The following is a 12960-nucleotide window of genomic DNA, read 5'->3' as shown; positions in this document are numbered from 1 at the left end:
CATGGGCCCCCAAAGCAACACGCACCTCAAATCACCTGTCATTACCTTGGCTCGCTGGTAAAAAAATATATATCAATAAGCCCCCCCCCCCTCGCCTAAGTCCCACAATTCCGCAATAAATCGCACAGCTTACTCACCTGGTCTCGTCACCACACGGCTCAACACCGAGTGACGGACATGTGACATAGTCTCGTGTCTCTTAGAGTTCTCCCCACTTGATACAGCAATTTTGCTGTGACGGTGCCACCTGAAGACGGAGGCTTGTGTTGCCTCCGAAACGTCGTGATTTTATTTATTTTATTTTTTACCTACGTGACTTGATCGAAAAAACCAAAGAGTATGGACCCTTGCAGTCACGAAAACTTCAAATCTAGAAAGGACACGTGGCAATTCACCTTCATGGTGATCCAATGAATACTGTCACGATTCAAGTAAAGAATTAATTTTGTTTTGTCCCGTTCTTACCGTTGTTCTGTTAATAGTCTACCGCATATTTTTCGTCTCGTTGTTTCAATTACTACACGCTGATATGAGTATATAATTATCATAAATTGTAAACAATAAATTCTGAGGTGTGCAATTTTAAGCGTGTGCTGTGAGCATATGAATCTATTTTAATCGACGAGTCATTACACGTCTACTTAATAATTAATCGGGCGTATCACTCTTCTCCTGGGGGTCACAATTTGACGGTGGCACCCTCCACTCTCTGCAGCCGCACGATCCAGCACGACGCTACACAACACGACGCCGTGCAAAGCTGGACGAGTCACGTTCACATCTAGGCCAGAGCCGACAAGAGCCGGACAATTCTACGGTCTATGCCGAGCTCGCGGAGGCCGGCTGGCCAGAGCCAAGGGTCTCCCCCTCTTCAGATGAGGACCAAATGGACGGCAGTAGCAATCGATCATAAAACAAAACACGATGAGCCGACAGCGAGCTGCGTCTCTCTACGTCTGTCCTATATTTGCCACAATCACTCTGGTAATTACTTTATAAGCAGGGGTGAGGAACCTATGGCCGATGCAGCCCAGACGTAGCCCATTACTTTGTTTCATATGGCCGGCTGCCACCAAAGGGGCCTAACTACCTCCGAACAGTGGCCCGCAATTCATTGTTACTGCAAGCATCTCATCGGGCACTAGAGGGCAATATTTTTCCACCTGGCAGCACTGCGTTTCTAAAATTATAGGTGTTCCTCAATTATTTTTGTACGCTATTATTACATATATGTCTAAGGTGTGTGTGTTTTTCAAGTGCTGTTGCCCGCCACATGTATGTGCCAGTTCTATTTGGCCCTCGGCAAAGAAAAGATTCCCCAGCCCTGCTCTCATGATATGCGCGTCCCTACGAGCAGCGACTACCGCTTAGCGGCATGCCCCCCATCCGCATGCACAGGTGAGCGATCCCACGACACGTCGCTCGCGGATATATCGCAAAACCAAGGTTAGGAAAGTAAAATCATTAATTGAGGATATGGTCGTGGTTTGTTTCCGGCGAGGGCAAACCCTTCCGTTCATCGCCAAGAGGGAGACATTTCTTTAAATTCATGACTTCAGGCCCCGCGTCGTCGTCATCATCATAATCGAGTATTTTTTGGCAGGGTAGAATTCGCAGTTGGGTCCTTCTCAGGGCTTAATTCCCCTAATGGAATATTTTCCGGGTCACTGGCAGACTGGAGCAGGTGTGCAAGTGACCAGCGACCACAGCCACAGCGAGATGGATACCTGGATGCGATGTTGCCGGGTGTGGAAACATTTTTCCCCGGTCGCTGACCCAAACCGATCCAGCTGACATTAAAGCCCTGGTCTTCTTGTTCGCTCTGTCACAAAGTTTCCGCGCAAAAAAAAATAATAATTGGCGAAATCCTCGACTCGTGGCGAATTGGGTCCGACGACGCCGCAGCCAAGCAGCGGCTTGGCCAATAGTTTTTAAAGTTTTACGACACAATGGAGTGGACGGACGGACGGGGCGGGTGGGCGCCGTCACGGCGAGTACACGTGGCCCGTGATGGGGCACACCGAGCGCTGGCGGGCGCACGCCGGGTGCACCACCGCACCGCTGGGGTAGCGCGCAAACTCGGGTTCGGAGAACACCCCCTGGCACATGGGGCAGATGGTACGCTCCGTGAGCACCACGGGCCGCAGGCACAGAGAGGCCTACGGGGGGGGGGGGGCGGTGGGTGTGTGGGGGGGGGGCAGATGGAGGCACGGATGGGCAGAGGACAGCGCCGCACGGCGAGTGAGAACGGACGATGATCGCTTGCGCGCATCCAAAACTACGACGCTCGCAAAACCTACCTGCTTGAAATTGCGCTCGTCTTTGGAAGTATTTGATTCGCAAGACAGAAGCCAAAGGGGAGGGCAAAATGCGTGTGCATATTTGTAAATAAAGTAGTTATTTTTGCTCTCGTTTTTTGTCTCCAAGTTTTGGGAAAACTTTGGATAAATTTGGCCGGTAATTAATAAAGTAGGTAGCCGATCTCAATGCCACTTTTTAGCACAGTTTGAATCATACAGGATCATCTCTACGACAGTCATAAAGCCCGCACCGTTATGGACACACAAGACAAAGATCCCTCAGAAACCTTAACAGAATGTTAGGGCAAGTGCTGTTAGCGAGCACCTATGAAGGCCGGCACGGCACACGAAGGGCTGGGTGGCCAGCACCACGCCCGACCGCCTTTGTCTCCTGAGTGGCGATGTTAACACACCACACCAGGGACTCATTTGAGGCTGAGTCGATCTAGGAGAAGCCCAGGGCCTGTTCAAATAATCGTCTCTGGTGTTGGCCACGAGCGGGAATCGAACTCGGGTCTCCAGGTTCGGAGCGCAGCATAATAAATGGTGCGCATTAACAATGCGACCAGCATGCTTAGTGTGTCGGGGACTCGTGTAAGCAGCTGTGTGTAGGGGCTAGGGTGAGGGGCTAGGGCAGGGGTCGGCAACCAAAATAACAAGAAGAGCCATTTCTTTCCAATTCGGTAAAAAATTCAGTATTTCAAGAGCCGCAATGCATCTGAGTACATACTGTACATACGTACATATCATCAAGAAGCAGCCCGTAAAGAGCCGCATACGGCTCCGGAGCCGTAGGTTGCCGACCCCTGGGCTAGGGGGTATTGGTTAGTGTGTAGGGGCTAGGGGGTCCTGGTGCTTAGTGAGTAGCGAGTAGTCCAGCGGGCTAACCGCTACGGCACCGTCTCCCCGTTACGGACACAAGGACACATTCTCTCACCTTCTCCTTGCGCAGCGCGAGGTTCTGTGCGCACGCCAGCCCGCGCTGCGCCTGCGCGGTGCGCCGCGCGTGCAGGCTGCCCCGCAGCGCCGCGCGCAGGAACGGCGCCAGCAGCCCCGCCGACCAGCCTTCGGGCAGCGTCGCCAGCACGGCGGACGCCTCGAACTCGGGGGCCTCGCCGTTCAGCAGGTCCGCCACGGCCACGGCGTCGGTCTCGACGGCACGGCGAGCGCCGTCGTGCCCGTCGTAGGCGCCGTCGTCGTCGGGCCCCGCGCCCGTCCCGTTGCGGGCGGCGCCGCGCTCCGGCCCGTTGGACTGGCAGGGCCCGGTCGGCGGCACCAGGCAGGCGGAGAGGAGGAGGTGGAAGAGGCGGCGGCGCTGGGCCGGGTCCGGGTGGCGGGAGCAGTAGCGGCGCGCCGCGGGGAGGTCGTGCGCGCCGTGCACCAGAGTGTGCAGGGCGCCGCCGTGGTCGCCCAGACGGCCCTGCAGCAAGGCCCGCTCGGCCAGCAGCGGAGAGGCACCCAGCTTCCCTGCAGGGAGGGGAAGGGGCACAGGGAGAGGATGTCGAAGAGCAGAGAGACGGGGGGGGGGGAGGGTGGGAGTAGAGGGGACGGGAAGGGAGGCGTTTATCCAGCAGTATTTCGACAATGACAATATATTATTATATAAATAGGGAATTAAAGGCTTGGTGGCCAGATTGCGTATTTCATGAGATTGCTTTTAAAAGGGGGTCAAGCACTGTCAAGAGCTGGGCCCCATCTAACTCCAAACATCTCGAGGGATGAAGCCACCTGCCTGGGCTCCACTTTACACTGCACGTGTGTCTTCCTCCACACTCTCCTAGCCTCTCCCCACACTCCGTGTCCCACACTCCCAGTGTCTGTCCCCACACTCTCCTAGCCTCTCCCCACACTCCCCGTGTCTGTCCCCACACTCCCCGTGTCTCTCTACCCATCACCACCACCTCCACCACTCACCGAGCAGGAACTCCGCACGGTAGAGCTCCGACTCCTGCAGCATGAGCTGCAGCTTGGCCCGTGCCGCGGCCAGCTTGGCGCCCTGTGACCCCGCCGTGAAACCCGGTGACCCCCCGTGGTCGTCAGGCTGATGGTTGCACAGAATGTCGAGGACGTCCTCCAAGTAGAGTGTGGCGAGGTGCGTGTGATGCCTCTCCTCCTGGGCCACGTCGCCACCATCATCACAGTTAACACCGCCACCATCATCGTCGTCATCAACATCATCGTCAATACCACCGCCATCATTATCATCATCACAATCTTCAAAATCATCACCATCATCACCACCATGTCCCGTCAAATATCGCACCGCCAGATATATTCGGCGCGATGCTGTATTGCTCCGTTGACGGCACCGATTGGATGTCGGCCCAAATCTCCTTCCAATCGACGACGATGTGAACACAAATATCCGCGTCCGCGCCATGAGATCCACAACTCGGCCGCTTTGGAAATGCGCGGCACCAACTCTGCACAAGGGGAACTTCAGCGTTGACACAGCGTGAACCAACGCCTGGGATTCAATGTGCCTAATACACACCCTGTTCAGCAAGTCCATCGCCACCACCACCACACTGCCCAGCTTCTACAACACACAGCTCATCAGTGAACCCACCACCACACTGCCCAGCTTCTACAACACGCAGGTCGTCAGTAAATCCACCACCACACTGCCTGAATACGGCTGCGTGAAACTGGATTGGCAGCTTCGAACAACAAGCCGTGCAGCGATAAACTTTTCACTTCCCCAAATATAAATATAATGGGTGGGTGAGTTGGTGGGTAGTTCGGTAGGTAAGTGTGTCTGCAATTCCCCAACTCTCAGACAAAGCAACTGAGTGGCTGAATCAGCTCAGAACTGAATCTCTATTGTTTCTCTTCATCGGACATATGAAACCATCACCATCGCCATCACAGTCATTAAAGTTAGTATCTTCATCAGAATCACCATTTTCATCATCATCATCACCACCACCACCACCACCACAATCATCTACATCAGCAAAGTCATCATCACTATCATCACTACCATTTTTAAATCCTTTATATTAAGTTCGCTTGCTTGCTTGCGTGCTTGCTTGCGTGCTTGCTTGCTTGCGTGCTTGCTTGCTTGCGTGCTTGCTTGCTTACGACCGTGCAAACCTTTCGGTCGTTTTTTAACCCACTTCCCGTGATCCAATCGAGCTGACATTTTGCACACAGACTCGTTGTGCGAGACAATTAATGTTCGTGAAATTTTTTTTCCAAAATTTTACACTGTTTAGGGAAAACAAATTAAATATTTAATTACCAATTGTTTAATACTGCAGACAATCATCTGACCCATAGGTGGCAGCCATCTCAAGCCAGAGGACGAGAGGACTCTAGCCGCCACGCATATAAAGGATTTAGAGTTAAAAACTTTGTTTTTACGGGTTATACTTGTTATCATCACTAGTCATCACTGATCACCAATGGTGGGTCAATATACTGCGTCCCGGTTCAAATAATCGTCACTGGTGTTGGTATTGGCCGTGAGCGGGAATCGAACCCGGGTCGCCAGGTTCGTAGCGCGCCAATCGATGCACTGCCGCTCACCACACACGAGTCAACGCATGCACACTTGCACACAGCCGTGGACGTGCGATCACACCTGCACCCGCCTCTCCAGCACCAGGTGTTCTAGGAAGGCCATCAGGGCACGCGGGAACTGGCCCAGGAACCGCACCACCTCGTCGGGGCACAGCTCCTCGCTCCCCCGCGCCTCCCCCTCCTCTCGCCACGGCCGCTTGGTGAAGATGTGGACTCCTGTCTGAGCGGCCAACATGGAGCCCCCTTTCATTCGCGGCACCGGGCGACGCTCCAGTCGTCAAGCGTGCAGAGCAGGCGGTGGGGAGCCTACAGCTTGTGACTTCATATCATGCGGCCCCGCAATTTAAAATTCAAACGGCCCGCGATTTCACATCACACAGAACCGCGACTTCATGCGACACGCAACTTCATTTTCGATTAGCGCGGTTGACTACGTTACGGTGCGCAAGAAGTGCAACATATATACGTACATTTCCAACGGTCCGTGGCCATCATGAGGCTTACCCACTCCGAGCGAGATGGCCCACAAACTTGACATTGCCGGCCCCTCCAAAACCACAGGCAAATGCCTACGCTGCCTACACTGCCCTACGCTGCCCTACGCTGCCCTACGCTGCCCTACGCTGCCCACGCTGCCCTACGCTGCCCACGCTGCCCACGCAGCCCTACGCTGCCCTACGCTACCCACGACCGATTGCCAGTACTCTCCTTTGCCTACCCTCCCCCAACTTCGTAGCCCCCCTCCATCCTCTCCTCTCCCCCCCACCCGAGCACCATGGGCCCCCAGTGCAGTTGCACCACCGCCTGCACACTCGACAGCTACGACGCTCGGCGTGTGCCGCGCGCGCCGCCGCTGGCGGTGAGCTCACCTCCTCGCTGCGCTGCAGGGCCCAGGCGGAGTGCCTCCACACCAGCTTGGCGCTCGGGCAGTAGCTCAGGAAGTCGACGACGAATGAGAAGAGGTCGGGCCGCGATGCGTCGCTCAGCTCCCCGTCAACCACTCGCACCCAGTACTGGTGAGAACACGAAGACAAAAGATCCCCCCTGTGTAGACTTACACAGGCTGTTCACTTGCATATTAAAGACATTACATTTTAGTAATAGAGCAAGTGCAGAATCACTGAACCGGAATTTGTAGCTTGAAAGCATTTAGCGCGGGGCCTTAAAAAGCGCGGGGCCCATAGCATGTAACTATTTTTGCTTCTAAGATAATCCGGCATTGGCTAGCGGGTGGACCCAGTGGGCGTGCGAAGGTTCAATCCCGCGAGGCCTCACCTGCAGTGCCACGTCGTCCTGCTGATGGTGGTGGTAGAGCAGACCGAGTGCAAAATACCTGCAGTGCACACGCAGGAGATAACCACCACAGGGACGGAGGGATCTCATCAACTCGTGTGCAGGCGCACAGATGCCCCCGTATTGCATTAAACAGACTGTCGGAGAAAATGCTGTTTGCGAGCTCCTATTAAGAGCAGCACGGCGCCCGAGGTGATGGTGTATTCAGCAACGCGCCTGGCCACCTTTGTCTCCCCACGACAAAGAAATAGATCCCCCTTGTAGCCTCAATAGACTGTTGGGGCAAGTGCTGTTTGCGAGCTCCTATGATGGCCGCAACAGTACACGAGGGGGTGGGTGGCCAGCACCACGCCCGACCGCCTTTGTCTCCCCAGTGGCGACGTTTACACACCGCACCAGATACTGATTTGAGGCTAAGACGATCAGTTCAAATAATTGTCACTGGTGTTGGCCGTGAGCGGGAATCGAACCCGGGTCGCCAGGTTGGTAGCGCTCCCCACTCCCGACAAAACACAAACAAACACACGCGCGCACACGGACTCAAGAAGACTCACCTGCCGAGGCGCTCCAGGTGAGCGGCAGAGTCTTGCAAGTGAGCGGCGCAGTCGCCGCCCGCCAGCAGGTCGAAGAGCCGCTCGTCCCCCTCCTCGGCGTACAGCTTCACCAGCGCCGTGTCCACGTCCTCCCGCCAGCCCGGCGGGCCGGGCGGGGGGGGGCTGGGGAGAGCCCCCCCGCCGCCGCCGATGAGCACGACAGCGCGCGAGTCGGGGGGCCCCGCGGAGCGCGCCTCCGCCAGGCGGGAGGCGAGGAAGCGGCGGACGGAGGCGGCGAGGTGGGGGCGTCCCCCGGTGAGCGTGGTGAGGTCGGCGTGTGGGTGCAGCGGGGGGTGCGTGCGCGAGAAGGAGGAGGAGGGCGGCAGGAGGTCGGGCACCAGCGAGGCGAGCTCGCGCACGTCCAGGCGGCCGCTCCTGTCGAGCCACCATTCGTTAATTTAACAACACGTTCGATTAATAGTTAACTGCAACAACCATTAATTCAATTAATAATTTCATCACCGAATTGTCAGGATTGGGATGTTTGGCCAATAGCAGTTATAGTGTGTGTTTTTTGCTTGTGGGGGGAACTGGCGAACACGGAGGAAAGCCATGCAGAAAACATACAAACTCCACGCAAAAGGCAACCAATTCAGGAATCGAACCCAGGTCCTTCTTACTGCGAGGTACTAGTGTTACCACTACGTCACCCTGCCCACAGACTTATGTAGGAACCCATAGACGAACATGGAACCTCTCCAATAGCGTTGCCTCCAATGTTGTGGCTATCAAGTGTGCACCGGGGGCTCGCAGGATGGAGGGGCCCCCGCTCTTGGCTATTAATAATTGGGGGATAAATTGGGCAGGGAGGGAGGGCACATTTCACCGCTTGCACCAAGGCTGACGCCAACCTCGCTACGCCATTGGGTTTGGTGTTTCTGACGTAAGTCAAGCAACCACTCAGCTGTTGTTGTTGTTCCCGTGTTAACTCAGTTTGTCCGATACCCAGTGCCAGATTATCCGAGTAGCAAAAGTTGCATATGCTATGGGCCCCGCAATTTCAAGGGTCCCGTGCTAAATGCTTTCAAGCTATGAATTCCGGTTCAGTGAATCTACACTTGCTCTATTACTATAGTACTATACCGCCTTCAACTTTTATGAATGACTTTGGTGTTTAAGGTTAGCGATTTGTCGTATTATCTGGCTGTATAGCAAATGAAAAAATACAATTACTTTACTATGCAAGTAAAAAAATGTGTGTTTTAATATTTGTGTATTTTTTTTATTTAGGGCCCCTTTAAAACATTTGCTACAGGCCCCGCACTAGCTTGATCCGGCACTGCCGATACCTGAAAAGCTCCGTGGCTTCAGGGAGGCGGCCCAACGCCAACTCCACAAAGCCCGCCTGCTGCTTCACGCGCTCGTACAGCGACTGGGAATGCGCAGCACACACGATCCCCGTACAGCCTTAACGGAATGTTGGGGCAAGTGCACACAGTACTCGTTTCAGACTGCGTGGACCTCGGGGGAGGCCCAGGAACCGGTTCAGTTATTCTCGTCACTGATGTTGCCCGCGCGCCACAATTTAAGTCGAGTGCCCGGGCTCGCAGAGCAGTGCGCATTTACCGCTCTACAGGGTTCTCCGAGTGAAGAATTGAAAATATTTCACGAAAATTAAACCAATGTTAAATTATGCATTTCCATGCGCAGAAGTTGGCCTCGGACAGATTCATTTTTTAAATCAAATTACAATGACAAATTAAGTTAGAAACGTTTAAACACACATATAGGGTGGCTATTGTACTTGTATGTAAACAGACAAGGATGTGTCGAATGCACGTAGCCTTGTCTGTTTATATATCAGAAGAATATGCATTCAAGCGGGAACGTATCAGTACGTGGTGTCTAACTTCCAGCATCTTCTCTGTAAAACTGGAGAGAAATTATGACTTAAAGGGGGCCACATTTGTCGATGCAGATTGAAGGAATATGCAGCCCAACAAACCGGAGCGCTCTAACCTGAGAGTACCCTCTGATTACACTGGTCAACAAAAAAAAAAACATTTTTTTCTGGCCTGGACTTTGCAGTTGTTTCAGGGTGCTGATTCCAAATCTGATCTCAGATTTGCACTATCACATCTCATTTTTATGCTATTGGCATACCCCATTTTCATTGATTTCACCCGAAATTAACTCTGTCACATATGATTGCAAGTTGTTGCGAGCCAGTGACTCCTTTAGTGTTAAAATATGGTGCTGTATTTTTAGGATAGTGTGTTTATAATATAATTTTATGTAGATATCCACATTTATTTAATATTTTTCTTCTGCAGTTTTTATTGAAAATGCAATATTTGAGATCTCAAAAACCTGATGTGATAGACAAAAACTGATTCCAGATTTGGAATCAGCACCCCAAAATTACATTAAAACCGTTGGAATACCTTATGCCAGAAAAAGTGTGTTGACCAGTGTTATCATGGTTGGCTACGTACGGTGCGAAAGAAGTTCAAGCTCAACAGAGTACAACGAGCGAGCGGGCAAGCGTGCAACCACTCGGCCGTGTCGCCGCGTGCGTGCGATGGTGCGTTCGTGCGATGGTGCGTTCGATGGTGCGTTCACTCGTGAGCAGCTCACCGCGTAGCGGTCGCGGGGCATCGTGTGACGCGACGCCCTCGCCAGCTCCAGCGCCTGGTCGACGCGGCCTCCCGCCAGCAGGTCCCCCACTTGGCATCTCGAGCGAGCACGGCTCCAGCGCGAAGAGCTGGCCGCCCGCGCACGCCAGCAGCTTCCCTGCACCGCGAGCACGCAATGGCGCCCCCGGCGTCACCGCAACCAATTCGTCACGCCCGTACTATCGGGCGCACAATACCGGTTACCCAGGCACCTCTGGCGAGGAAGTGTTTAATGGGTAGAGAGAGCAGCTCGCGATAAGAATGTCGCGAGCTCAAATCCTCGATGGGTGGATTGACTCGGCCCATCATCCTTCCAGGGTCGATAAAATTGGTATCACTTTAATTCTAGATTTGAAGCTTTCGTGACTGCAAGGATTCATACTCTTAGGTTCTTTCGGTAAAGTCACGTAGGTAAAAAATTAAATTAATAGAAACAAAATAAATAAATCAACAGGCGTTAGGGTCGGGATCGACCGACGACCTCCTGTATACCAGGCGAGGTAGTTAACATCTCGCAACCGTGGCACCCATGAACTGGCCCCGGCCACCTTTCTTTCACCAACTCACAATGACCAGCACAATGAACGGTGCTCAAATTATTCCCATGATCCACATGGCCGTGGGGTGGCCTCTTTCAGCAATGCATTACCAAAACAGGCTCTAGACATACTCTTTGGTTCTTTCGGTAAAGTCACGTAGGTATATGGATTCCTGCAGTCACGAAAGCTTCAAATAAAGATTAGGCTCTAGACACACGAACACTCACTGAAACACGTTTACTCACTCCAACACCTTCAATACACTTGGCACCCACGCACCACAAGCTGATTTCATCGCTCCATTTCTCCAGTGGTCATCCTCTCGGACTCGTTCCACTCCTCGCCTGCCACCCCGTACTCAATCTCGCCCAACAGCCAACATCCCTTCTAGCGATGTGTCCTACCCAAGCCCACTCACTTGTCTTAACAGTCTGAACGATGTACGTACGCATGTTGAACTTCTTTCGCAAACGTACGTAGCCAACTATGCTGATCGGAGGCGCGGTTGTTCATGTCAACAACCCGTCGAAAGAACGGGGAAGATGTGGGTGCTTGGCTGTGGGGGCGTAGACACGAGTCGTTGGGCAACGTACCCTCCAGGCTGTCGAGGCAGTGCCCGCCCGTGAAGGGGATGCTCTGCTTGAGCTGCTGGTCCAGGAGGCTGTGCACGGTGAGGAGCTGGGCCCCCAGCGCCAGCAGGTACGGCGGTGCCAGCGCGGCGCCGCGCACGCCATCACCCCAGCGGACCGGGGCCGACGCGACACACCCTCCGACGTCACGAACATTCCTGCGGACAGCGGCGAAGAGTAGGTTGGCGTCGGCAAGGAATACAATGCGGTGACCCGGTCCAATTTACCCAACAACCTCTTCATATCTCAGCATCTGGGTTCACCCTCGGCCTGTGGGCTCCGGTGCAATTGCACCGGCTGCACACTCTCTCGAAAGTCACACCACCAACTGTTGTGCAAGTTAGGCACCGCAGCGATTCCTGACAGCGCAATTTTCGCTCTGCTCTGTATATGCTGGCAAATGGAGAAAGCAATTATCGTGGACTGTATATCATACACTATATATCACAGTATTTCCATGTTGTTGCAACAATAATTTAATAGCCTAATTTTATCTTGATTTGAAGCTTTTGTGACTGCAGGAATCCATACTCTGGTTCTTTCGGTAAAGTCACGTAGTTAGAAAAAATAATAAAAGAAAACACGAAGTTTCGGTCGCAACACAAGCGACCGTCTTCAGGTGAGAAAAATTATCTGCTGTTGTGGCTTTATATAGGCACGGGAGGGGGGGGAAGAGTTTGTCTGTAGGGGTTAGGCACGGGAGGGGGGGGGGAGGAGGAGTTTGTCTGTAGGGGTTAGGCACGGGAGGGAGGGGAAGGAGAGCCCAATTTACGAAGTTTTTTTATTACTCGTGTCTTTGTTTTATCCAGGCCAAACCTCGCCTGGCCCCACCTTACTCCGGATAATCGAGAGCCGACTGTACTTCACACCACGCTTGTCAGTGCGGGTTGGTGAAGAGGCAGGGAACACGGCACAGTGTACAACAACGGATGTTGCCACAATGGGCTGATGAATCAGGCGGGCAGACTGACCGAGCGAGCCGGGCCCAGTGAGCAGGAACTCCTCCTTGGCGATGCGCTTCACGATGGGGCGGTGGTTCCCCCCGACCCCTCCGTCTCATCCTCCTCCTCCTCTTGCTCCCTCGGGAACAGCTCCTGGGCAGCGCAGTGGGCGGGCGGATGAGAAAACGAAGAAACCGGTCAATAAACATTTATATATTTATTACTTGAAACCTCTGTTCCCACGTGTGACGCAGGACGGTAGGTCCTTTTTTTGGAATAAATTATTGATTACAATGTTCATGGAATCGCTAATCGAATCGAGCTCCATTTTTTGTCACGTTCGAGCACCAAAAATCTATTTCAACCCTTATAACCCCCCGATGGTGGATTTGCACAGCAACGGCAATGGTGCAAATCGATAATAACGTGAAGGGTTGGGAAAAAATGCAAGAGTGATACCGATCGCAGACAAGCTGAAAGAAGGTCAACACCTGATGACGGAGACTTGTGTTGCCTCCGAAACGT

General features: G+C 53.3%; 1 protein-coding gene across 1 annotated transcript; it reads right to left on the bottom strand.

Annotated features, from left to right (window-relative positions):
• Positions 1 to 870: 870 nt before the first annotated feature.
• LOC133357035 (transforming growth factor-beta receptor-associated protein 1-like) lies at positions 871 to 12736 on the bottom strand. The gene is given in 13 exon segments (XM_061574775.1): positions 871 to 2159; positions 3238 to 3767; positions 4215 to 4413; positions 5887 to 6045; positions 6695 to 6838; positions 7101 to 7158; positions 7673 to 8086; positions 9001 to 9083; positions 10289 to 10384; positions 10386 to 10444; positions 11459 to 11652; positions 12518 to 12588; positions 12728 to 12736. Coding segments are annotated over 13 exon segments (2190 nt in total). The 3' UTR covers positions 871 to 1985.
• Positions 12737 to 12960: the final 224 nt, after the last annotated feature.

Source organism: Lethenteron reissneri, chromosome 56, assembly GCF_015708825.2.
Source record: "Lethenteron reissneri isolate LAM-NWPU_2019-01 chromosome 56, ASM1570882v1, whole genome shotgun sequence".
Classification (NCBI taxonomy): domain Eukaryota; kingdom Metazoa; phylum Chordata; class Hyperoartia; order Petromyzontiformes; family Petromyzontidae; genus Lethenteron; species Lethenteron reissneri.
Note: the sequence above shows the minus strand (reverse complement) of the source record. Positions and strands in the feature narration are given on the sequence as shown.